This window comes from Nerophis lumbriciformis, linkage group LG02 (assembly GCF_033978685.3).
Source record: "Nerophis lumbriciformis linkage group LG02, RoL_Nlum_v2.1, whole genome shotgun sequence".
In the NCBI taxonomy this organism is placed as follows: domain Eukaryota; kingdom Metazoa; phylum Chordata; class Actinopteri; order Syngnathiformes; family Syngnathidae; genus Nerophis; species Nerophis lumbriciformis.
Window position 1 is genome coordinate 60,827,501 of NC_084549.2, and position 27,663 is coordinate 60,855,163.

Consider the following 27,663-nt stretch of genomic DNA (forward strand, 5'->3'; position numbering starts at 1 on the left):
TTATACAGCATTATTCACATGTGAATAATATAAATACAGTCTATTATACAGCATTATTCACATGTGAATAATATAAATACAGTATTATACAGCATTATTCACAAGTGAATAATATACATACAGTCTATTATACGGCATTATTCACATGTGAATAACATAAATACAGTCTATTATACAGCATTATTCACATGTGAATAATATACATACAGTCTATTGTACATCATTATTTACATGTGAATAATATAAATACAGTCTATTATACAGCATTATTCACATGTGAATAATATAAATACAGTCTATTATACAGCATTATTCACATGTGAATAATATAAATACAGTCTATTATGCAGCATTATTCACATGTGAATAACATAAATACAGTCTATTATACAGCATTATTCACATGTGAAGAATATAAATACAGTCTATTATACAGCATTATTCACATGTGAAGAATATAAATACAGTATTATACAGCATTATTCACATGTGAATAATATAAATACAGTCTATTATACAGCATTATTCACATGTGAATAACATAAATACAGTATATTATACAGCATTATTCACATGTGAATAATATAAATACAGTCTATTATACAGCATTATTCACATGTGAATAATATAAATACAGTCTATTATACAACATTATTCACATGTGAATAACATAAGTACAGTCTATTATACAGCATTATTCACATGTGAATAATATAAATACAGTCTATTATACAGCATTATTCACATGTGAATAATATAAATACAGTCTATTATACAGCATTATTCACATGTGAATAATATAAATACAGTATTATACAGCATTATTCACATGTGAATAATATAAATACAGTCTATATACAGCATTATTCACATGTGAATAATATGAATACAGTATTATATAGCATTATTCACATGTGAATAACATAAATACAGTATATTATACAGCATTATTCACGTGTGACTAATATAAATACAGTCTATTATACAGCATTATTCACAAGTGAATAATATACATACAGTCTATTATACGGCATTATTCACATGTGAATAACATAAATACAGTCTATTATACAGCATTATTCACATGTGAATAATATACATACAGTCTATTGTACAGCATTATTCACATGTGAATAACATAAATACAGTCTATTATACAGCATTATTCACATGTGAATAATATAAATACAGTCTATTATACAGCATTATTCACATGTGAATAATATAAATACAGTCTATTATACAGCATTATTCACATGTGAATAATATAAATACAGTATTATACAGCATTATTCACATGTGAATAATATAAATACAGTCTATATACAGCATTATTCACATGTGAATAATATAAATACAGTATTATACAGCATTATTCACATGTGAATAATATAAATACAGTCTATTATACAGCATTATTCACACGTGACTAATATAAATACAGTCTATTATACAGCATTATGTACATGTGAATAATATAAATACAGTATTATAAATCCAAGTACAGTCAAAAAGGAACATATGCATTATACAGTCTGATGGCTGTCGGTATGAAGGACTTCCTGTGTCGTTCCGTGTTGCATTTTGGGAGTCTGAGCCTTCCACTGAACGTGCTCATTCTCTCCGCCAGGTCCGAGTGTAGTGGGTGGTAGTAGGGATGATGTTCGAAACCGGTTCTCCCGATTGTTCGATAAGAAAAGAACCGATTCCATGCATTCGAATCCCTTTTTGAGAACCGGTTCCCGTTATCAAAGCCACTATACCGTATTTTCGCGAACTTTGGGCGCACCGTATTAAAAGGCGCTGTTTCAGTTACAGGTGCTATTTCTGTATTTAACGCATAAATAAGGCGCAGCGTATTTTTAGGCGCAAGCATGGTAAATCATATGCTAGCTTAAAACATACGCTAGCTTAAAACATAGGTTAGCATGCATGGACGCTGTTTTAAAAAGGCAGCAGGAGCAAAGCTGAGTTCGGTTGTACTTTATTGAAGTATTTATCATTGCACTCACATCATTTTTTGATCAATCCTCATCCACAAATCCATCAAAGTCCTCATCTTCTGTGTCCGAAATGAACAGCTGGGCAAGTTCTCCATCAAACACGCCAGATTCCCTCTCCTCATTTCCAAAGTGAGTCTCGTTGTCCATTAGCATAGCAAGCTAGCACAACAGTAAAAGCCGACTTCTCTTGCCTGGTTGTGCGTATCGACTCGCTACCGTGCTGGTCCCCTTCTTCTCCAGTGTGCTTCACCAGGATGTCGAAAGTGAGCGGCACCTCGTCCATGTTGGTGATGTGTTTGTCGGCATTTTTTTTTATTTACAACGCACATAGCAGCACTATATGCTCACTGGGGGCGTGTCTTTAGCGTCCTCTCTCACCTGAAAAATTCACCCTTCAGCGGCCGCATGCTGTCCTCTATCACGTCCACTTTTCCTCCATATAAACAGCGTGCCGGCCCAGTCACATAACATCTATGGCTTTTGGAACTCAGTGCACACACAACAACCTATCTGGATTCGATAAGAGATTCGATAAGGAATCTGTTCGATAAGAGGATTCGATAATGGGCTCGAACTCGATAGTTTCTTAACGAACATCATCCCTAGGTGGGAGGTGTTGTCCATAATGGCAAGGAGTTTTGCTAGACTTCTCCTCTCTGACGCCAGCGCCAGAGAGTCTAGCTCAGGCATGTGATTTTTCCGTCTAAAGTCGGAATTCCGTCTTTTTTAATCTCGGGGAAAAATAATAATTATCTCCCGTTTTTCCGTTTTTTTTTTCGACCCTAAATCAAGATTCGAGACGTAGTTTATATTACGCCGTAGTTGATTGGTCGATATGTTCCTTGTGACCAATCAGGACATCTGTTATGAATGATGACGTTAATAACGTCATCATTCATAATGGTTATTACCGCCATTTTCCATATGTAAACGATGTCGGTTCTCGAGAGAAAGGACGCTTTACGAGTAAAAGAATTTGATAAACATGTCAAAAATAAGTTTCGATGGGACTGGATGGAAAGGGAAATCACTGATACTGTTGGGAAGAAGGAAGTTACGACTTTGTTCGGTCATTTTATTCGGAAAATCGTTCGTCCCGGAAAGGTTTTGTGCACGTGGTGTCATGATAATATTGACTATGGATCACGAGGTTTCAAGGCTTTGGAAGTACATGCGAAACGCCAAAAACATATGAAACAACTTGAAGCAAGGTATGTTCTATTAATGATGTTTTCATGTCTTTAAACACTAAAATATTTTCTTCAAATGGTGCTGTCTTTGTTAAATTGGTGAAAAATCAGGAGCTTCGGCCTTGTCCCCCCACCAGGGCACCCCCAGACCCCCGGAATTTTTTTCAGTCTTTTTCATTGTGGTCAAATCACATGCCTGGTCTAGCTCCACTCCAACACGTTACTGGCCTTCCTCTTACCCGCTTGTCCAGCCTGGTTGCGTCCCCCGCTCTCAGTCCGCTGCCCCGGCAGGCCACAGCGTACTTGTAGAACATCTTCATCATCTTTGTACAGACGTTGAAGGATCCTAGCCTCCTGAGGAAGTAGAGTGCCTCAGTGTGTTTTGACCCATTCAGCTTGTTGTCGATGTGTACTCCGTGGTATTTATAATCCTCAACCATGTCCACATCGACCCACCCTGATGGAAACAGGGGTCGCCGGAGAACTCCTCCTCCTTCCCAGGTCCACAACCAGCTCCTTGGTCTTTGTCACATTGAGCTGGAGGTGGTTCTTTCCACACCATGTGACAAAGTCCTCCACCAGTGCCCTGTATTCCTCCTCATCACCATCTTTAATACACCCAACTATCGCAGAGTCATCAGAAAACTTCTGAAGGTGGCAGGACTCTGACTGATAGTGGGAATATGGTGGTGTAGATGGTGAAGAGGAAGGGGGAGAGGACTGGTGCTGTCAGACACACAGTCCTGCAGTCGCACGTACCATGGTCTGTTAGTCAGGTAATCAACAACCCAGGACACCAAGGGGGCCTCCACCTGCATCGTCTCTAACTTCACAATAAGTAGCCCAGGCCGTATGGTATCGAAAGCACTGGAGAAGTCAAAAACATGACCCTCACACTGCTCGCAGGCTTGTCTCGGTGGGTGTGGGCTCGCTCGGTTCAGCAGGTAGATGACCGCATCCTCCACTCCCAGTCGGGGTTGGTATGCGAAAAAGTACCACTGATAGTCACACACACACTAGGTGTGGTGAAATTATTCTCTGCATTTGACCCATCACCCTTGTTCCACACCCTGGGAGGTGAGGGGAGCAGTGAGCATTTATTGGTGGCAAGGATGTTTTGGCTCTTCTTCCGACCGTGTTTGGATTTACCAGCGTCGGTCTCATCAGCGTCTCAGGTTGATTTCGATGTGAGTGGTTGAAGTAGCACGTCATTCAAGATAACGGACAAGTGGTTTATCCAATCACATACAGTGATTTTTTTACAAAGCCCCGCCTTCTGAAATACATCTCCTATTGAACTCCCAGATCCTTGTGTGGAGCTCAGCGAACTACAAGGATCTGGCGAGAGTCAGGTTAGTGTTTTAGGTCATAGAATAAATCCCTACTTACACATGAAATAGTTGCTGGATTCATTTTCCACCTCCCAAAAACATCTGCCATGATCATGTCACCATTTCCAATAATGCTCGGAAAAGGACTGAGTGACAGTATTTGTCCAACGATGGTCTATCTATCCACAGGTACGACTCCTCTCCGCACCATAGGTGGCGCCGTTCATGGATCCCAGCTGGCAGGTCACGTCTCGGCTACTGCTTCCCTGCAGAGAAACGCTGCACCTCCTCTTGTCCCTGCATGGCAGCAATGTCGACACGGCAGCTTCTTCAACAAGTGTAAGAAAGAATGCTCCTCGTGTCAACCAATTACAAACCCCGTTTCCATATGAGTTGGGAAATTGTGTTGGATGTAAATATAAACGGAATACAATGATTTGCAAATCCTTTTCAACCCATATTCAATTGAATGCACTACAAAGACAAGATATTTGATGTTCAAACTCATAAACTTTTTTTTTTTTTTTTCTGCAAATAATAATGAACTTAGAATTTCATGGCTGTAGTTGGGAAAGGGCATGTTCACCACTGTGTTACACAGTGTTGGGTTAGTTACTGAAAAACAGTAACTAGTTATAGTTACTAGTTACTTTATTTCAAAAGTAACTCAGTTACTTACACCAAAAAGTAATGCGTTACTGTGAAAAGTAACTATTTAGTTACCGGTACTTCTTCTACTTTTTTTTTTTTAAAGCTCCCATTAATGCCCTTTTCGCCTTCATTTCAGTACTGTTATTGCACTGGAGAATAATACAATCTGTTGATCAACTTGACATACATTTGCATCACTGAACTCTGCTAAGCAATGTGCTCTACATACAACACACAAAGACAAAGATATGTTTCAAAGGGCCAATTTATTTCAGGCCAGAACAAATTGACAAAACTTTTTTAAATAGCTGCAACATAACATACATAAGTAACAAACAGCATAATAACACTAACACTAACCACGTTAAACCCAGATTCCGAACTAATAAAGGTCTTAACTCATTCTCTTTCTATGCCACTTCAATATGGAATGCACTCCCAACAGGTGTAAAAGAAAGGGCATCTCTATCCTCCTTCAAAACCGCACTAAAAGAACACCTCCAGGCAACTACAACCCTAAACTAACACCCTCCCTTCCACATAATACCTCTTCGGATTGTAAATAATCAAATGTAGACACTTTTTCTTATACTTGCTGATCTCTCTCTCTGTGTCCACTACTTGCTGTACATATCCTACCAAGTCAGTCCTACACTGTTTCAATGTCCATTTCTCTGATGATGCAATTGTTGATGACTGAAGTGTTGATACCCAACCAAACCTAACCCCCCCCCTCCATATCCCACACCCCGGATTGTAAATAATGTAAATAATTCAATGTATATACCCTGATGATTATCTTGTGTGATGACTGTATTATGATGTTAGTATATATTTGATAGTATATATCTGTATCTGGACCCCGACTTAAACAAGTTAAAAAACTTATTTGGGTGTTACCATTTAGTGGTCAATTGTACGGAATATGTACTGTACTGTGCAATCTACTAATAAAAGTTTCAATCAATCAATCAACAACATAGCTGTAAAGCTGGCTTCACCCAAGGAAGGCACACGTGACATACACAGAGCCTAACCAGGCAGATTTGAATTGTTGTTTTGGGCAGTAGACGGGATCTTTGATCCAAGACACAACTTACATTTAACTAAATTGTGCTCGACAAAAGAAAAGAAGTGAGAATATCTCATACTTGCCAACCCTCCCGAATTTCACTGCCTCTCCCTGGGACAACCATTCTCCAAATTTCTGCCGATTTCCAGCTGGACTTAAGGCACGCCCCCTCCCGGTCTGTGCGGATCTGAGTGGGGACAGCCTGTCGTCACGTCCGCTTGACCAACCAAAAAGTAACCACAGAACACTATACCGTATAGTCGTATAGTGTTCTGTGGTTACTTTTTTGTTGGCCAACGGTTGTATTGCGCACCCCCCTCCCCTCCCCTCCCCTCCCCTTCCCACACTCAGACACACAGTCACACACACACACAGAGAGCGCAGAGGAAGAATCAGAAGCACGTCTCTGCTTCGCTGGAATAAAACACACTCAGATCCTCAGTTTCTAGCCGATACTGCGTTATTTTACGTTATTTTTTATGTAGTAACGCATCATGTAGTAACGGTAACTGAGTTACTGACTATAAAAAAATAACGCGTTAGATTACTAGTTACCGCCGAAACTAACGGCGTTACAGTAACGCGTTACTTTGTAACGCGTTAGTCCCAACACTGGTGTTACATGGCCTTTCCTTTTAACAACACTCAGTAAACGTTTGGTAACTGAGGAGACACATTTTTTAAGCTTCTCAGGTAGAATTCTTTCCCATTCTTGCTTGATGTACAGCTTAAGTTGTTCAACAGTCCGGGGTCTCCGTTGTGGTATTTTAGGCTTCATAATGCGCCACACATTTTCAATGGGAGACGGGTCTGGACTACAGGCAGGCCAGTCTAGTACCCGCACTCTTTTACTATGAAGCCACGTTGATGTAACACGTGGCTTGGCATTGTCTTGCTGAAATAAGCAGGGGTGTCCATGGTAACGTTGCTTGGATGGCAACATATGTTGCTCCAAAACCTGTATGTACCTTTCAGCATTAATGGCACATTCGCAGATGTGCAAGTTACCCATGTCTTGGGCACTTATACACCCCCATACCATCGCAGATGCTGGCTTTTCAACTTTGCGCCTATAACAATCTGGATGGTCCGGAGGACACGACGTCCACAGTTTCCAAAAACAATTTGAAATGTGGACTCGTCAGACCACAGAACACTTTTCCACTTTGTATCAGTCTATCTTAGATGAGCTCAGGCCCAGCGAAGCCGACGACGTTTCTGGGTGTTGTTGATAAACGGTTTTCGCTTTGCATAGGAGAGTTTTAACTTGCACTAACAGATGTAGCGACCAACTGTAGTTACTGACAGTGGGTTTCTGAAGTGTTCCTGAGCCCATGTGGTGATATCCTTTACACACTGATGTCGCTTGCTGATGCAGTACAGCCTGAGGGATCGAAGGTCACGGGCTTAGCTGCTTGCGTGCAGTGATTTCTCCAGATTCTCTGAACCCTTTGATGATATTACGGACCGTAGATGGTGAAATCCCTAAATTCTTTGCAATAGCTGGTTGAGAAAGGTTTTTCTTAAACTGCTCAACAATTTGCTCACGCATTTGTTGACAAAGTGGTGACCCTCTCTCCCTATCCTTGTTTGTGAATGACATTTCATGGAATCTACTTTTAAACCCAATCATGGCACCCACCTGTTCCCAATTTGCCTGTTCATCTGTGGGATGTTCCAAATAAGTGTTTGATGAGCATTTCTCAACTTTATCAGTATTTATTGCCACCTTTCCCAACTTCTTTGTCACGTATTGCTGGCATCAAATTCTAAAGTTAATGATTATTTGCAAAATAAAATATGTTTATCAGTTTGAACATCAAATATGTTGTCTTTGTAGCATATTCAACTGAATATGGGGCGAAAATGATTTGCAAATCATTGTATTCCGTTTATATTTACATCTAACACAATTTCCCAACTGATATGGAAACGGGGTTTATACAATCCCAGTCAGGGCTGTACGTACGACAAATTTACTTGCAGATTCGGGCTGGGCGATATATCAGATATACTCGATATATATATTTGTCAGTGTGCGATGTAGAAAATGACTATATCGTGAGTATTCGAGTATACGTTCTCACGCAGTTTTTTTTAGCTGCGGGCATTACACTACATGCTCTCCTTCACTCTTTCTTGTCTCTCCTTCTCACAGAGACATAAAACAAGCGCACCTTGTTACATACGTCACATACTGCAGAGAGGTAGCAGAGAAATGTACCGTAGGTAAAGTTAGCTGTGACAGGTGCAAGCTGAGCGGTGCGAGTGGCAATACGAGAGAGAGAAGGTGCAAATCTGGTAACAAATGGAGGAAGAATTAATTCCCAAGAAAAACAGTACGGGGTCCATCGTCTGGCGGTGGTTTGGCTTCAAGCGGGAAGATGTTGAACAAACAACCATAATATGTAAAGTATGCGCCAAAAGTGTTGCTACAAAAAGTAGCGGCAGTACTAATTTGTAGCATCATTTGAAAAGTCACCCGCTAGAGAATGAAGAGTGCTTGAAACTCCGTATGTCAACATCCACACCCAACAAAATTCCTAAGCAACCAGCACTGACCCAATTGAGCCTGCCGTCTTCCAGTTCCACATCAACACCGTATGAAAAAAATAGTCAACAACAGAAGGAGATAACGTCCGCAGGAACCTACCACATAGCAAAGGACATACACTATTTGATTTCCTATTATGAGGCTCTTTATTTGACAGTTATGGCGCCCCCCGCCACCCCGAAAGGAATAAGCGGTAGTAAATGGATGGATGGATGGATGAAATATCCTGTGTGACATCATGCACAAAAGTGCACTTTATTTGTTTTAAACTATTATAGTGGCGTTCTGTACAAAAAGTGCACTTTAATTTAGTGTTGTTTTGATATGTCATCTTAGTGACATCATGCACAAAAGTGCACTAATAGCTTGTTTTAAAATGTCTCTGACAATCTTGCACTTTCTGTTTTGAAATGACATGAATGTTTGCCACTGCTTAATAACTGTTTAACAAATACAGTTTTGGTCAATTGACTTAGTTGTGATTTCCCTCTCTGCATGAACGTTTAAAATGAGCATATATTAAGGCAGTATGAACAAGAATGTTTTAATGTAGACACATAGAATCATCATACTGGTGTGATTATATGCATCAAGTGTTCATTCAAGGCTAAGGCAAAATATCGAGTTGTGTATCGTGACATGGCCTAAAAATATTGAGATATTAATAAAAGGCCATATCGCCCAGCCCTATTGCAGATGCGCCTAATATAGAATGTGCGACTTGGAGAGAGAAAAAATGTTGAACACGGGCCAATAGGGATGTCAATACTTTCATTGCATTTTTCTTCCAAAGTAAATCCAAAAACATTTGATCAAACTAGAGTAAAAGGTCTAGCATCTTTGAAATAAACTTAAACCATAACTAAATGGATAAGTGATAGACGCGGGAATGTCACTGATCACTCTGTGTGCATCCTTCCTTCCTGCGCCATGCACAGATGGTAGCTCCGCTCCTCCTAGCTCACGCACTCAGTCTTCCAACACGGACTTAGATGGAGGAACTGGTCAGTAAAAGAGAATGTTTTTTACCATCCTAAAACTTGACACAAGCTGCACTGCGCCGTAGTGTAACTACGAGGGTCGGAGGGAATATTGAACAACAAATCAATGATTGAAGTGACAAACTTGCCATCCAAACAATACTCCGTTTGTTGACAAGAACATAGACCCACGAAGCACATTTCATCTATTAAGCAGAGGTAACACAAATCAGTGAAATGTTATAAAGCGCTGTCGTCAGAGTCGACAAACTGCCACTGCTAGCATGCTAAGCTAAGAAAAACGGCTCAAGCTAAAATGCCTGCGAGACTCAGACTGAGCGTGGACTCTCGGACGTCACTAGGAAACAGGCACCGCCTTTTAAAGGCGCACACACAGATGCACACACTGCTCTCATGAAACTTATCTCAACTGCATTATGTCAGATATTTGAAGGCTTTTTAAAATTACTTTCCCCATTAATGTCATTTATTAAAAATTAATTATGTTAATAATTCAATTACTTTTTTGGTAAAGTGAACTGAATTACATTTATATAGCTCTTTTTCTCAAGTGACTCAAAGCGCTTTACATTGTGAAACCCAATATCTAAGTTACATTTAAACCAGTGTGGGTGGCACTGGGAGCAGGTGGGTAAAGTGTCTTGCCCAAGGACACAACAGCAGTGACTACGATGACGGAAGCGGGGATCGAACCTGCAACCCTCAAGTTGCTGGCACAGCCGCTATACCGCCCAAAGTGACGAGAAACTATACTTGATTACTTTTTAAAAGTCATTTTCAGAACACAGCCTGTCACATAGCATCATGAAACAGTTAGCAGGTGGGTGTTCCCGTCAAACATCTTTTGTGTGTATGTCCTATAATAATGTTTACTCTTAATTATTTTCATGTTGCTGCTGACGTTTAAACTTGTCCTCGTAAACCAGGGTTGTTCTTTTATTTTTGTTAGCTGAAGAATTAAGCATAGCTAAATGTTTTTGCGATTATATTGGACTTTTCTTATATTTTCTTATATAAGGCTTTTTCTTTTTTCTTATCTAAAGTTAAAGTACCAATGATTGTCACACACACACTAGGTGTGGTGAAATTTGTCCTCTGCATTTGACCCATGCCCTTGTTCACCCCCTGGGAGGTGAGGGGAGCAGTGGGCAGCAGCGGTGCCGCGCCCGGGAATCATTTTTGGTGATTTAACCTCAAAGCATCTCTTACGTTGGGATCTTATTATATAAAACCTACTTTTCTTGCTTGTTAGTAGTATCTGTTTTTGTGTATTTGGGATCATCATCAGGCATGGTGGATATATTGAGTTATGTCAATGGAAATGTCCATTTATGGGTTACTTTGGGGACGGCGTGGCGCAGTTGGGTGAGTGGCCATGCCAGTAACCTGAGGGTTCCTGGTTCAATCCCCACCTACTCAAAGCATCTGTTAAGTTGGGATCTTATTATACAAAACCTACTTTTCTTGCTTGTTTGTAGTACCTGTTTTTGTGCATTTGGGATCATCATCAGGCATGGTGGATATATTGAGTTATGTCAATGGAAATGTCCATTTATGGGTTACTTTGGGGACGGCGTGGCGCGGGTTGGGAAAGTGGCCCTGCCAGTAACCTGAGGGTTCCTGGTTCAATCCCCACCTACTACCAACTTTGTCACGTCCGTTGTGTCCTTGAGCAAGACACTTCACCCTTGCTCCTGATGGGTCGTGGTTTGGGCCTTCAGTGTGTGGAAATAGTGTCAAAGCGCCTTGAAGGTAGAAAAGCGCTATACAAGTATAAACCATTTACCATTTATTTATGGACCAAACTGTATCGGGATATGATCCATATCGCCCAGCCCTACACTTCTGCTAGCACAGTTTAGGGATGATCTCTCTGTTTATTTGAATGTTTTTATGTACAAGTGCACAGGTGTACCTTGTTTGAGTATTTTAAGACATTTAAAAATTGCTACAAAAAAAGAGCTACTACTGAAAAAGCTAAGCGTACAGCCCTGCCAGTTCAAATATTTCAGTGATGTATCACCACTTCCATAGAATTGTTAAGTGTAATTTGGCCAACTGTTGTGGTTTTGGGTCCGCTCAGTGACAGCTGCTGAGCTGTGGAAAGGCGTGCTGGCCGAGACGGGAGCTGGGAACAAGAAGGGCCGAGGCAAGCGAACCAAACGCAAGCTGAGAAGAGACCTAAACCGAGGCCAGCTCGTGGGAGAAGGTCAGGAAGACATTTACCAATGTACGACGTAAAGATAACTTGTTGTCTCTGTGCGACCAAACTACGCAGGTCAGGGAGGCTTCCTGTGGCCCGGTCTGAATGTGCCATTGTTGAAAGACGGCATTGCACGGAAGGTGACCCGCAGGAGTGACACCGAGCAGCAGGAAGTGAAAGCTGAACTTGGTAAGCAGACACACACACGCACGATGGCGATGTGTAATGTTGATAGGAGTCCTTCACTTGTGTCCGTCCTGCAGTGAATCAGCGCGACGAGTGGGAGAAGAAGAGGAAAATGAAGGTGAAGCGGGAAGGAGGCTGGACGGGGAACTCTTGGGGGGGCATCAGTCTTGGGCCCCCTGATCCGGGACCCAATGGAGGTAAAAATAGATTTATAAGCAATAGAGATTGGCCGAGCCGATTATCGACATTTTGACGTATATCAGTATCGGCCTCTTATCATCATCAGTATTTAATTTTTTTTCTACAATTAGAACATAACTACATCATCAGATACAATGTATACATATATTTTACCAGTATTTGGTATTTAAAAATAGTCAAGTAGACAGTTATAACTAGAGATGTCCGATAATATCGGACTGCCGATATTATCAACCGATAAATGCTTTAAAATGTGATATCGGAAATTATCGGTATCTGTTTCAAAAAGTAAAATGTATGACTTTTTACAACGCCGCTGTACGGAGTGGTACACGGACGCAGGGAGAAGTACAGAGCGCCAATAAACATTAAAGGCACTGCCTTTGCGTGCCGGCCCAATCACATAATATCTACGGCTTTTCACACACACAAGTGAATGCTTGGTCAACAGCCATACAGGTCACACTGAGGGTGGCCATATAAACAATTTTAACACTGTTACAAATATGCGCCACACTGTGAACCCACACCAAACAAGAATGACAAACACATTTCGGGAGAACATCCGCACCTTAACACAACATAAACACAACAGAACAAATACCCAGAACCCCTTGCAGCCCTAACTCTTCCGGGACAATACAATAAACACCCCCGCTACCCCCCAACCCCACCCACCTCAACCTCCTCATGCTCTCTCAGGGAGAGCATGTCCTAAATTCCAAGCTGCTGTTTTGAGGCATGTTAAAAAAAAAAACACTTTGTGACTTCAATAATAAATATGGCAGTGCCATGTTGGCATTTTTTTCCATAACTTGAGTTGATTTATTTTGGAAAACCTTGTTACATTGTTTAATGCATCCAGCAGGGCATCACAACAAAATTAGGCATAATAATGTGTTAATTCCACGACTGTATTTATCGGTATCGGTTGATATCGGAATCGGTAATTAAGAGTTGGGCAATATCGGATATCGGCAAAAAAGCCATTATCGGACATCTCTAGTTATAACCACTGTTTAAGCACCAGTCCGTTTGCCTTGCATGTAAAAAATAGCCTTTTTATTCACTGTAGGGCTTACACCGCTCACTTTCTTTCTCCTGCAAAGTTGGTCACTTGTACACAGTATATCTCTTCTGCTTGGCTTTCAAAACTTTTTTTTTTTGCCGGGAAATCCAGTTTTGGTTCTTTTTTTTCCCCTGCGTTTTACCGGTTACATTTTGTTTGTTTCACCCGTCCACAGCAAGAAGTGGACGGGTGCGCGGCGAGTTTCCTGTTGCGTGGATGGACATTAAGATGACAGAAATTCCAACTTTGTGTAGATATCTTGACAAATAGGAGACGTATTATATAAGTAAAGAAGAAGAGGCAGTGTACTTTCCGTAACATACAGGAATAAATGATATCAGCTTGAAAAATGCCTCGCGTATAAGCAGTGATGGGCAGTAGCAAGCTACATGTAGCTAAGCTATGAAGCTTAACTCCATTTTCCAGTAGCTTGGCGGTAGCTTAGCTACTTTTTCAATGAGTTGCTTTTCCTGTAGCTAAGCTACTTTTAGACCCATGTAGCGAGGTATCTTACATCAAAGTTTCAAGCTACAAAAAGAGGAAAATGGTCAGCAAATCCAGGCCGAAAACAAAATATGGAACACTTTAGTATCGTTTATATACTGCTACTATAGTAGATATCTATATTATCGACATCTGGATTGATCACCTCTGCTTTACATTGAAGCTTTAGCGGTTAGTTTAATGTTGTTTCCTCTAGTCCTCCAGTTTGGAAGAAATGTAGCTGATTTTTCCGCCATGGTGGTGAGAATTAGTATCTTAGAAGCGTCTTAGCACTGTGGATAGATGACGCATTTGTTGCAGCTTGCTCTGGCAAGACGTTCTGCACCCTCCTGGAACTCATGCACCTCCTGCATGTGTGTAACAAGGAATATGGAAATGTAATTGTCTCTCCTAGAGCTTGCATCACTTTTGAAGAAATCTTTCACCCGAGTGCAATCTAGGGCTAGTCTAAATCGAATTGACATTGAGGTTTTAATTAAAGCGATATAAAACCTTCTTGATTTTTTTTTTTCTCTCTGCCGTTTGAGTGACAGACATGTTCGCCAATCAGAATTGTTGAGCCTCGCGTCCTTTGCCTACTGGCCAATCAAAAGTGTTAAAAGAAACCGCACGTTAGTGTGCGCTGCAGTGGAGGCAGCCAGTACGCTAATAACAAACACCACTTACTTGTTGGAAGAAGTTTTAATGGTGACTAGGCCTGGGCCGATAATCAATAATTCAATCAATCGAACAATAAATGAAAATGAAGTTGAAATACTTTGCCATCATCGATAAGCTGCTATGTCCGTGTGTGTTTTTTCTTTTAGTGAAACGCGGGCACAGAGAAAGAGGTCTCACTCTGTGAATCGCTCTTAGCACCTCAGCGCATTTATGTAACAGTAGATTTACCCTGAACAGAGTGAGCCCTTTTCTCAGCCATTCACAATCTTTGTCTTGGTGGGCCGAGCGCAAGGCCGCTCACACACTACACAGGAAGCATGACAGACGGAGAGCCTTGCTGACTAGTGAGATGTTCCACAAAGTAACAACAATTAGGAGGAAAACATTTGATTACAAAGCCAAATGTCCCGCAGTGGTAATATTTCAGCTTCAACTCGGATGGGCAAAAATATCAACACGGACGAATGAGCGAAAATGCCATGATCACGTGATGACAACAACAAACAAAGACAACCCGACGGAGTTTTTTCAACTGGGAATAAGATGTTTAATATTTATTTCAGTTAAATTTTTGCTTGCAGAGTTGTCGTATTTATTATTTTTTTGTTTATTTAGGATAACAAAGTTATTTACCTACCAAAAACAATGATAAACAATTCTACAGAGAAATAAAAGTGTATATCCTTTAAACTGCTTGCTTGCATTATTATATATTATGATTACATCACATTATAACACTGTAGAGTTTTGGGCAGTTATTTCTTCAGTTTAAGAGCATGATGTAGACCAGTGTTTACAGTCTGGTGTGCCGTGGGAGATTATCTAAATTTACCTATTTGGGTTAAATATATATATTTTTTTGCAAACCAGTAATTATAGTCTGCAAATGATGTGTTGTTGTTGATTGTCGGTGCTGTCTAGAGCTCGGCAGAGTAACCGTGTAATACTCTTCCATATCAGTAGGTGGCAGCCGGTAGCTAATTGCTTTGTAGATGTCGAAAACAGTGGGAAGCAGTGTGCAGGTAAAAAGGTATCTAATGCTTAAACCAAAAATAAACAAAAGGTGAGTGCCTCTAAGAAAAAGCATTGAAGCTTAGGGAAGGCTATGCAGAACGAAACTAAAACTGAACTGGCTGCAAAGTAAACAAAAACAGAATGCTGGACGACAGCAAAGACTTACTGCGGAGCAAAGACGGCGTCCACAATGTACATCCGAACATGACATTACAATTAACAATGTCCCCACAAAGAAGGATAAAAACAACTGAAATATTCTTGATTGCTAAAACAAAGTAGATGCGGGATATATCGCTCAAAGGAAGACATGAAACTGCTACAGGAAAATACCAAAAATAGAGAAAAAGCCACCAAAATAGGAGCGCAAGACAAGAACTAAAACTCAAAATTAGTCGGGTCGTGATGTGACAGGTGGTGACAGTACACCTACTTTGAGACAAGAGCTACAGTGATGCATGCTTGGTTATGGTTTAAAGTCGTATCCAATAATTGCAATGAGTATTTACTGGCAACTGAGTTTTGTTTTTTAATGAGATCTGCTGGTGGTGTGCCTCCGGATTTTTTCAACGCAAAAAATGTGCCTTGGCTCAAAAAAGGTTGAAAAACACTGATGTACACAAATGCTCGGAGTCTCCATAAAGCCAAATAAAAAAAAAAAAAAGTAAATTATATACGGCGTGGCGCAGTGGGAGAATGGCCGTGCGCGACCCGAGGGTCCCTGGTTCAATCCCCACCTAGTACCAACCTCGTCATGTCCGTTGTGTCCTGAGCAAGACACTTCACCCTTGCTCCTGATGGGTGCTGGTTAGCGCCTTGCATGGCAGCTCCCTCCATCAGTGTGTGAATGTGTGTGAATGGGTAAATGTGGAAGTAGTGTCAAAGCGCTTTGAGTACCTTGAAGGTAGAAAAGCGCTATACAAGTACAACCCATTTATCATTTATTTATTTTAATGATAAAAATAATATGCAATAATTTACTTAATGTGTGGCACCTTGAGAGGAAAATGGTGATTGACAGTCTAAAAGTAACATGTTTTCCTTCATTCGTTATTTCCGCAGTTTTATTCATATATATGTATAAAATATAAAAATCGCAAATCGAATCGCAATTACAATTTTGGAGAGAAAATTTGCAATTAGTTTTTTTCTCAATATCTATAGCATGCAAACACTGGGACATAGCTGCAGTCAAAATCGGTTAGGCTCGGCAGCCCATCAGCCGATTGCTGATCAGTAAAAAAAAAAAAAAGGCAAATATCGGCCACATGATCGGGACATCTCTAGTCCCTGCAGCAAGCTAAGAATGTAGCTGTCAGTAATTGTGATTACTTAGAAGTTACAGGTCGACCGTTGAGCTATATAGAAACGTTAAATCCACACATTAGGGCTGTTGGAGCCCTCATCCCGTTTGTGTGATTAAGCTGAAGGCTGACAGATGCGGTACCGAGCTCCTCTTGCGCCCCTCGTTTGGATTTCACCCCCCTTTTTCTTTTTTTACGCTTTCATGCCCTCGCTGCTAACAAGCTCTCGTAAATGGTGAGGAAAAGAACTGGAGTACAGGCGTAGAAAGTCCTCGCTGGCCGAATCCACAAGAGGCCTCAGAGATGCTTTGTGCACAGAGCTGTAACGAGCTTCCTTGTCTCAGATCAGGTTGACTTTCTTCCAGATGGTGCGTGTGTGCGGACGTGCATGTGTGTGCGCATCGGCACTCTTTTGTTGGCTTTTAATTGGTTTTAGGGGAATAAGCAGCTGTTGATGTCCTTTTGAGGTCACTCACGAGATGCATATTTGTTCCACCAGCCTGCTTTGTCTTTTGTGGAAGTTCTAAAGTGTTTTTGATCTTGTTTATTTCCGCAGACACCTACGAAGACTTTGATTCACGTGTCATTGAGGTGAGTAAATGATCTGTTCCAGGGTTAAACTGTCGCCATCATCCGTTATTAAGGACGCATTCGTAATTGTCATTCTAACTGTAAATAAGGTTACCACTTTTTAAAGAAAGAAAACAGTTATTTTTTTCCACCAGTTTATCTCAAAAAGGGGGGTGCCTCCCAAAATGTTTTCATTGTAACCATTATTCCTTAATTTCTTATTTTGATAAAAAAAATAAAAATCAGCAGAAATGTTTTTATTAATTTTTGTTTTGTAGTTGAGTGTTTTACGCATTGGGCTCCTGAGTTAATGTTGCTGATCAATTGGAATGTATAATTATTTATTGACTTTAATAGTATTTTTCAGAATCAAAAGGTCCAAGTCTGTCAAAAAATGTTTTAGACTTAGAAAATCTTTATTGTCCCCGAGGGGCAATTTGGTTTGCAGCAGTACTCATTAAAAAACAAGGTTCAACAGTAAAACGAGGTGCAACAGTAAAAAACAAGGTGCAATAGTAAAAACGATGTACAACAGTAAAAACAAGGTACAACAGTAAATCAAGGTACAAATACATAAAATACATACAACATACAAACCATCATGAAAGCATTGAGCTAAAAACTAAAAACATTTGTAAAACAATAAAAACTAATCATCACACGTCGCTTCCCACTAAAGTGACTGCATAGCAGCTAAGCTTGTTTAAGAAGCTCATTTATAAAGGCAACAGCTGAGGGAACAAAGGATCTTATGTATCTGTTGTTTTTGGCCTTTCTATTAGTAGGGGCGTACCTGCATCCTGAGGGCAAGAGTCTAAACTCTGAGAAGAGAGGGTGCTGAGGGTTGACCAGAATGGCCTTTGCCTTCTGTACGACTCTGGCCTGATAGATCTGGTTCAGGGGGTTCAAGGTAGTGCCTATGATCTTTTGGCACACCTTGATTATACCACCCAATCTATTTTTATTGGCCACACTGAGGTTACCAAACCAGGAAGTGATGGAATAAGTTAAAATAGATTCAATACAAGATGAATAGAACATCCTCATCAGTGTCCTATCAATAGTTTAAACAAGGATGAACCTTTTTTTAAATTTCAGACAAATTTATACAAAAATGTCTTGCTAGTGTGGGCGTGACAAAAAATATTTGAGAAGCACTGTTTGTAGATGAGACTCATGTGTAGCAGGAAGTCAAACAAACGTATTCTTTTTCTCATTAGCAGCACAGCACCCGTTATGTCAATCAAATACGTTACTTAGCGATGCACAAATTAGTCCAACGTTGTCTTTCACGGATTAATGTTTTAATTTGTGGACCCAAAAATCTGCACTGATGCAGGTAAATAAACAGTAGCCTAATGTGACTCTAAACCAGAGGGGGGGGGGGGGGGGTGTGGGGGGGTGTGTGTGTGTGTGTGTGTGTGTGTGTGTGTGTGTGTGTGTGTGTGTGTGTGTGTGTGTGGATAGTTAGATAGATAAAAACTATATATATGTAAACTATATACACACACACACATCAGTTGTTTTTTGTGAACAGGTGTTTAATAAAAATGCAAAATTTTTTTTTTCATGAAGATAATATAATATAAATTGGTGTTAGAGATGTAACGGTAATTAGTGTTACGATAAACCGTGGTAAAATTCTAGACAGTTAGTAATACCGTTAAAATTTTAATTACCGAAAAACCGTCATTTATTACTGCATTTTAGGCAACACTGCTTACTTCCTGAAAACTGAAGCGTCGCAGCGCGCGCACTAGAGCCGTTCGGCTCGAGAAAACATGGCGACGACTACACAGACTTTGCTTTGAAAATGTTCCCTCCGAGATAACGGAGCCGATCGCTTCGTTTCACTTCATTTCACCCGCTTCTACTTCCGTGGAGTCTTGGTGTGCGTTTCTGAGCGCAATGCTGTTGGAGGACAAAAATATTTGATGTTGCGGTTTCCTTTTGAACGTGCGACTAGCGTCCTTCCGTCAGCTGCTGGGACTGAGAGTTAGCATGCAGCAGGCAATGTGTCGGGAATGTTGTCACAACTTGTTTATAAAGTCTGTAGTTTGTTTCCTGGGATGGTCACTCGTCCTTTAATTTAACTGCTAACTTTGTTAGTGTTCCATTAACATCAATACTAGCTAAATGTTTTGTCATCTCATTGAATTGAGAGGTCTCACTCCTGTTTGTTTTTGTTGGTCAAACTGTTGCACTGAAGTGCATGGTTGTTGGAGAAGAACACAGCTTGTTTATGAGACTTTATCTTCATTAGCCAAACTGCTTTGTGTTTTATATTGATATCAAAAAGTAAACACCATGTTTTTTTACATTACTTGTGGTTTTTTTCATTCCACAAAGTAATTACTTTTATAACCATTCATGTGACATAGCATTTTGTTAATGTTTTATTGTGTAAACGACATATTTCTGCTCAAACTCTGTTCCGATACAGTATGTACATGTACACATGTTAGTACATGTATGTACATAACTTAAAGAAACACCTCTCTCCATGAAAATGTAAAAATAGAGATATTGGCATCATTTAATAAAAAAAAGCTGATACTATTAATGAACAAAAACAAAAATATTTGTCTTTAAATATATAGATAACGTTTATCTAGAGCATTTTATTAGATATTACAAATTACATGATGGCGTCGCATATGTTAAAACACTGTTTTAACTAACATATTGAATAATCCTGATTAATAATCGTGATTTCAATATTGATAAAAATAATCGTAATTATTATTTTGCCCATAATCATGCAGTCCTGTGTGTAAGACTAGCTCTTCTTTATGTCCATAAGGTTCCATCTTGCGAATTTTTCACATTTATTTCTATTAATTTATAGTATTATTTTGTTTCTGCCATATTACTGTTTGTAATGCTTGTGTTGCCTTCATCCCATCCATCCATTTTCTACCGCTTATTCCCTTTGGGGTCGCGGGGGGCGCTGGAGCCTATATTCACATTCAACTTTCTACTTAGGGTACATACTGTATATGTGTTTGTATTTTTTTAAATAAAACTTGGTTGAAGGATTTCAGGAGAAGTAGTTTTTGAAAGTTTTGAGGACATTTAAAATTACCGCGGTAATTATGATAACCGTGATAATTTTGGTCACAATAACTGTGATAAGAAATGTTCATAGAGTAACATCCCTAGTTGGTGTATTACGGGCGGGCGTGCGTGCGTGCGTGCGTGTATTATTGATAAGCCACCTGCAAGAATAACGAGTAGGGCATCAGGTATTGGACTCCCCCAGATGACCACTTTATGTTCCCATCTCCCCATCAAGTGTTTGCTTGTGTGTGGGCAATGGGGGGGGCTAATGAAATCAGAAAGGCTTACTGGAATGAAAAGGCCCGCTTCCCAAAGACGATGACACCAGCATGTCATTAGTGAATACAGTACATGGCAGGAGGAAAGGAGGAAGAAGAAAAGGAGGGAAAGGCGGTGGGGTTGAGTGAGATATGAGGAGAAGGATGCGAGGTTTAAGTGGTTGAAGGGCTGAGGGGAAGGTAAGAGAAGAGGACAGAAGGGCAGAGTGATGGAGGAGAAAAAGATGAAGTGCGCGGCTAAGAAGGAAATGGGGGAGCTAGAACTGGTTGCAATTGTTGTGTATCGCTAGTATTAAGTTAACTTCATTATTATCGTTAAGCAGCGTGAAACCACACATGACTATTGTCTAATTATGCAGGTTTTAAACATGACTTCCTGTTAAGTGCAAAGTAAGTTTCAAAATATAAGCATGGCAGTATCTATCACAGCAATAACAAAATGCCCCAAATGATTTATTTATTTTAGTTTTTGCTCTTGTTTCCCGACGTTTTCCCAGTACAAATGATTTATTTGTTTTAGTTCATTGTCCCCCAGAAGAAAAATGTATGCATGTATGATTGATAAGATTTGTCGTTATTGTAGTCAAGCATACCTGCCAAACTTCCCGTTTTTGCCCTTGTTTCCCGACGTTTTCCCAGTTCGTTTTTTTAACTATTTTTCTTTTTCTTTTCTTTTTTTCTTTTGCTTTCTATGAAAAATTTAATAATCCCCAAAAGACTACTGGTACTTTTACAGCAGTGGTTCTTAACCTTGTTGGAGGTACCGGACCCCACCAGTTTCATATGCGCATTCACCGAACCCTTCTTTAGTGAAAAATAAAATGTTGTTTTTTTTCAAATTCAAGACAAAGTTATATGTTCTTGGTAACACTTTAGTATGGGGAACATATTCTAAGTAACAAAGACTTAATTTAGAGTTTTTTGGATACTAGGGGAACATATTCTAAGTAACAAACACTTAATTTAGAGTTATTTGGTTAGGGTTAGGGCCAGGTTTAGAGGGTTAGGGTTATAATAAGGCCATGCTGAATAAGGCATTAGTACTTAATAATGACTAGTTAAGAACCAATATGTTACTAATTTGCATGTTAATAAGCAACTAATTAATGGTGAATATGTTCCCCATACTAAAGTGTTACCATGTTTTTTTTACTGGTGCACAAAATGAACCGTGCATGAACATCACCTTGTTCAAACAACAAAACCAACACAGTGCATAAACTCACAACAAATTACACACCTGCTAATCAGTGTGACTTCTGCTGTTGCCGTATCCGTAATACGCCGATAGGAAGAAGTTTTTATTTACACGATGTGTCGAGTGTGTTTTGACCTCCGCCGAACCCCTGAGCCCGACTCACCGAACCCCTAGGATTCGATCGAACCCAGGTTAAGAACCACTGTTTTACAGCCTAAGGTCCGCTCGATTCAATCTCTTGGCAACACTCTGTAAACAGTGGTGGGCAGGGCTCGTGGCAAGCAGCCTGGCGAGTCGCATGTTGCGTGAATCAATCAAATCGAAAACATAAGAGTGATGAATGGATGACGGAGAAGACTTCTCTGCCATAAAAAAACCTAAACGTTGTGTAAATATCTTGGCAAATTGGAGATTTATGATCCTTGCCGAAAAGCAGGCAGGCCCACAAACCATCATGCATGAAGGAGCCCAGAAATGTGTTTTTCTTTCCGCTATATAACAAGAACCCCAATGACACGTTTCTGGATGTCGATATAGACTGTCTTATCTTTTTATTATTAGACAGTAGGTGTGTCAAATAAATGGATTTTCGAAGTAATCGCGATTCTTATATGTAACGATTCTTAATCAATTTTAAAAAATCGATTAAAAAAATATTTTTCTAAATTCTCTTATTTTGTTTTGTATACGTCCTGTCCAGCCACTCAGACAAATCATATTGTTGATGTAGGTGCCCGTATCTGCTGTACAGATTTACTTTAGAAAATAAGTGTTGGATGCTTTTGTTGTTGCATTATTTGTATTTGACTTTATTAAATGTTTGGGTAGAATTTGATTAAACAAAACCAGTTTTCTTTTAAGCAATATAGAAATGTATCAGAGCTGTTTATCTATTTTAAGGAGGAATGTAGTTAAACATAGAACTGACACCCAATAGTATTAAAAAAGTATTGATTTTGAATCGACAACCGTTTTGAATCAAGAATTGAATTGTTATCCCCAAGATTCGAATCCAATCGTGTGGTGCCCAAAGATTCACAGCTCTATTAGATAGTACCAACAACCACGGTGCTATTAAATATACATTACCATGTCCCAGTCATGCAGACAAAATATTAGATTTTTTTTTGCTTGGCATGAGTATGCAGAGGCACTGAAGTATACTTGATGAGATGGGGGTGATGTTCATGGCTTCCCTCCCAAACTACTAGAAATCTTTTCGACATTTGTCTTCAGGCGACATGAAACCTTGTCACTGTCATTTTTGTCCTTCTGTCTTTGTTTTTCCCAATCTGCAGTGAAGTCTGCAACCTTGAGAGTTTTATTTCTTTTTGCTAGAACTTTGAATCAAATTAGAGGAAAGGAAACATACCCACACACAGTGAGGTAATGTACTTTATCATAACCATAAAACTGTGATCTTTATAAATCCTCACTGGCCACGTGTACATGGCCAAAATGTATTTCATCTGATCACAATTTGGATTAGAATGTAACTGTGTACATGAAAAAATGATCTGATTATGAGGCGCTTTTTTATGCATCACACCTTCAGTCGTAATACTTTGACATGCGCAGAATATACCGTAAACGGGAATGTGCGTTATTGTTTGTGGTGTGGCGCCATCTTTTGGACGAGTTAGCTCACTGCAGGTGCTGAAGAAGAAGAAGAAGCAGTGACTTTGGCTGTAAACAAACATGGCTTTGTGCGTTTCTGCTTGTCCGACGTTGTCACATTATTTATTGATTTCCTCTGTTCACTACTTTTGTTTCACCTATCTTTTTTAAATGGAGCTGTTCTGTGCCCTCCATGCTAGCAGTTAGCACTTGGAGTAGCTGCAAGGTTGCGAATAAAACAGCTCGGACGACAACTGGATCCCTCCTTTTATTGCTATGTTGACACATGACACTCCAGACCATATTTTTTGGCTTTTGCTAGTTTCAGTTTTAGAGCAACAAACTCAACAGTATAAAACACTATTTATTTCTGTAAACTTTTAATGGGAGTGGGGGGAGAGAGTGGTCGCTTCATTCCGAGACTATTTTATTTGGTCCCCCCTCTCCATCAAAGCACAGCAGACGTCAAAGACATGCGCAGTAAGGATAATTTAGACCCGAATTTCAGAATAAGTGCTTTCATGCGCTCCTATCTGAATAAGCCACCAGTCTCGATCCGATTGAAATTTTGGTCCAAACTTGTGTGATCGGGTCAGTTTACACACATTTAGTGTTTACTTTAAACATTTGTTATTCCGGTTAGGCTTTTAATCCAATTAATTGTGTCTTTGTGCACTACTGGTAAGCAGTGGAGCATGTGAATGAAAGAATTTTACCTTTTGGCCTAATTTTTGTTATGATTAGAAACCGGAAGTTCGTGGAAAGTGAGCTTGTAAAGGTGACTGGTGTAAACCGCAGCAGCAAAGGGACATATCTGCTTGTAATCCTAGATTGGGACACATAGTCATAGCCATCTGTTTTCCGTGAGGCTGAAACTCTTAAAACTCCTCCCTGCGCCGACGGGGAGTCTCGCAGCAGCAGATTGAGGCAATAAAAAGATGAAATGCAAGCGAGCTCGAACCCAATGTCGTCGTCGTCACCGCCGCCTCCCACCGCCATGCTGTCGTCCATCCGGCGCAGAAAGACTTGGCCCATCTGCCGCGCTGCAAACTGCTGCATCTTCACCTCCAGTGACAAATGCGAAGCCCTAAAGCTGCAGAGTCTCGCTTGAGATGCCAACTGGCTGCACAATCTTTGAGGATTTTTGAACACAAAAAGATCAATCTGCTCAGAGTTACAGTTGATATTGCACTCATGCACGTAAAATCTATTGAATGATTGTGTCCATCAAGCGGACAAAACTATTTTTTTATTTTTTTTATTTTTAAAACCCTTCCTTCATGTTGGATAAGCTTTGTGTTTAAATTTTTTGTACATTTTGGCTCCACGGTTCCTTTTTTAACCTGTAAACTGGCCGTTTGCAGAGCCGTTCACACATTGCAATTGAAACCACGCCCCAACCTCTTAAAAAGTATCTAATTTGTATTTTTGAAAAATTTACACTTTTTAAATATATATCGTCTCTGCTATTTTTCAGACACAGACGAAAAATCAACTTCTTAATCAATCAATATCCTTTATTTAATCAGGTAAAAAAAAACTCATTGAGATTAAAATCTCTTTTCCAAGAGTGACCTGACCAAGAGGGAAGCAACTCAAAATTACAGAAATACACATAAGAACAACAAAAACAGCAGCAGCCACACACCACAATGAAAAACAAAATTACTTACATACTGCATATTAACAAAAAAACGTGATAGGTCAAAACAATGTATACAATGTTTCTGAAATTCCCCCAAAGATATCAGTGAAGGTAACCTCAGATCCTTTTGGACGTTATTCAATGACCATGTAGCAGCATATCTGAAAGCTTTTTTCCAAGATTTGTGTTGGCTTTAGGAATAAACATGCGGAATAACACAAGTAAGGGGGAACCAGACCAAGAACTTATTGTTGTATATATATATATATATATATATATATTTTATTATTTATTTATTTAATATTGATATTGATATATATATATATATATGTATATATTTTTTTTTTTTTTTTTTTTTTTTTTATTGATTATATATATATATATATATATATATATATATATATATATATATATATATATATATATATATATATATATACACAACATCCAATGGAGAAATTTTGCGAATTGACTTAGATGGATTTTGCATTTAAAGTTTAAAAGCTGAAACTTTCTATAGATTTGCCGATAGATCAGATTAGCTGCATAAAAAAAGATGCCTTTGGCAAAATTGACATCACTGGATGTTGCACGTCAGTGTTATTACTTGTATGCCAAGATTATAATGAAAATACTTCATTCTACCTTTTTTTGTGTTTCCTCATTGCCTTAAGCCAGGGGTCGGCAACCCGCGGCTCTAGAGCCGTATGCGGCTCTTTAGCGCCGCCCTAGTGGCTCTCTGGAGTTTTTCAAAAATGTATGAAAAATGGAAAAAGATGAGGGGAAAAAATATATTTTTTGTTTTAATATGGTTTCTGTAGGAGGACAAACATGACACAAACCTCCCTAATTGTTATAAAGCACACTGTTTATATTAAACATGCTTCACTGACTCAAGTATTTGGCGAGCGCCGTTTTGTCCTACTAATTTTGGCGGTCCTTGAATTCACCGTAGTTTGTTTACATGTATAACTTTCTCCGACTTTCGAGGACGTGTTTTATGCCACTTCTTTTTCTGTCTCATTTTGTCCACCAAACTTTTAACGTTGTGCATGAATGCACAAAGGTGAGTTTTGTTGATGTTATTGACTTGTGTGGAGTGCTAATCAGACATATTTGGTCACTGCAAGACTGCAAGCTAATCGATGCTAACATGCTATTTAGGCTAGCTATATGTACATATTGCATCATTATGCCTAATTTGTAGCTATATTTGAGCTCATTTAGTTTCCTTTAAGTCATCTCAATTCAATGTATATCTCATGACACACTATCTGTATGTAATATGGCTTTTAATTTGTTGCGGCTCCAGACAGATTTGTTTTTGTATTTTTGGTCCAATATGGCTCTTTCAACATTTTGGGTTGCCGACCATTGCCTTAAACAGAGGGGAGGAGCTCCTCTCCCCATGGTTGAGAGGGAGACTTGGGGCCTGATTTACTAATACTCAAACACCACGTGCTAATCAGTGAGTGCAATCTGTTATTAGTGGGCAACATTGCACGTGCTATTCATAACTGGTGCAGACCGCCTTATTTAAATGAGGTTTTTCGCGTATTACGCAGCTTTCACCACAGAGACACTCAATCATTTACTGCACATTTATGTTATGCTCCTAACCAATGGTGTTTTGCTATTAAACAATCAGCAGACATGTAGCAATTTTTATGGGCAGTTCAGAAGGAGTCCGCAATGAAACCCACTTTTTTTGTGCGCTGCAGATGCGCTCATTAGGGGAGAAAGGATGCACTTAAGCCTATATATACTCTCGTGTCACGTCGCTTGTGTCCCCCCCCCCCCCCCCCCCAACGGTGTCTCGTTTGATTTATAGTTTTTCCGTGGGGGGTGACGCCAGACTTGTAATTCTCTTCCAAAACACCAAGGGGCGGTGTCTACAGAAGGAGCAACTGCAGCATGGGTGACGAGATACTATATTTCCTTCCTGTGAAGTGGCATCGACATCTGGGTCATCAGATTACCTTTAATGAATGTTTCACTTGTAAACAAGAGGAAAATACACTCGTAAAGATGGACCATGCAACTTCTGAACAAGTCGGACGCTATTTTTATTTAACGCTATTCGCCGTTCGGGACTTGGGACAAGAGAGCGCTATAATGTAAATACCGTATTTTTCGGAGTATAAGTCGCTCCGGAGTATAAGTAGCACCGGCCGAAAATGCATAATAAAGAAGGATAAAAACATATATAAGTCGCACTGGAGTATAAGTATCAGTCATTCCTCCGCCTCTTTTCCTGCTTTTGACCTTGGGGTTTAACTTCCACTACAGAGGGGCCCGGCTCCCACTAAAATAATAACACTAAATTAGTAATCTTACTCTTGATTTTAATCG

At 39.7% G+C, this 27,663-nt stretch overlaps 1 protein-coding gene across 4 annotated transcripts in view; it reads left to right on the plus strand.

The window, feature by feature from the left end:
- Nucleotides 1–27,663, plus strand: part of mrps5 (mitochondrial ribosomal protein S5) — a 135,829-nt gene that overhangs the window by 73,987 nt on the left and 34,179 nt on the right. For all 4 annotated transcript variants that reach the window (XM_061966037.1, XM_061966021.1, XM_061966029.1 and 1 more), the window contains 5 exons: nt 4,714–4,863; nt 11,886–12,011; nt 12,081–12,194; nt 12,269–12,388; nt 17,500–17,534. In XM_061966037.1, the coding sequence (XP_061822021.1) occupies nt 4,714–4,863; nt 11,886–12,011; nt 12,081–12,194; nt 12,269–12,388; nt 17,500–17,534 (545 nt within the window). The remainder of the gene's footprint in view (nt 1–4,713; nt 4,864–11,885; nt 12,012–12,080; nt 12,195–12,268; nt 12,389–17,499; nt 17,535–27,663) is intronic.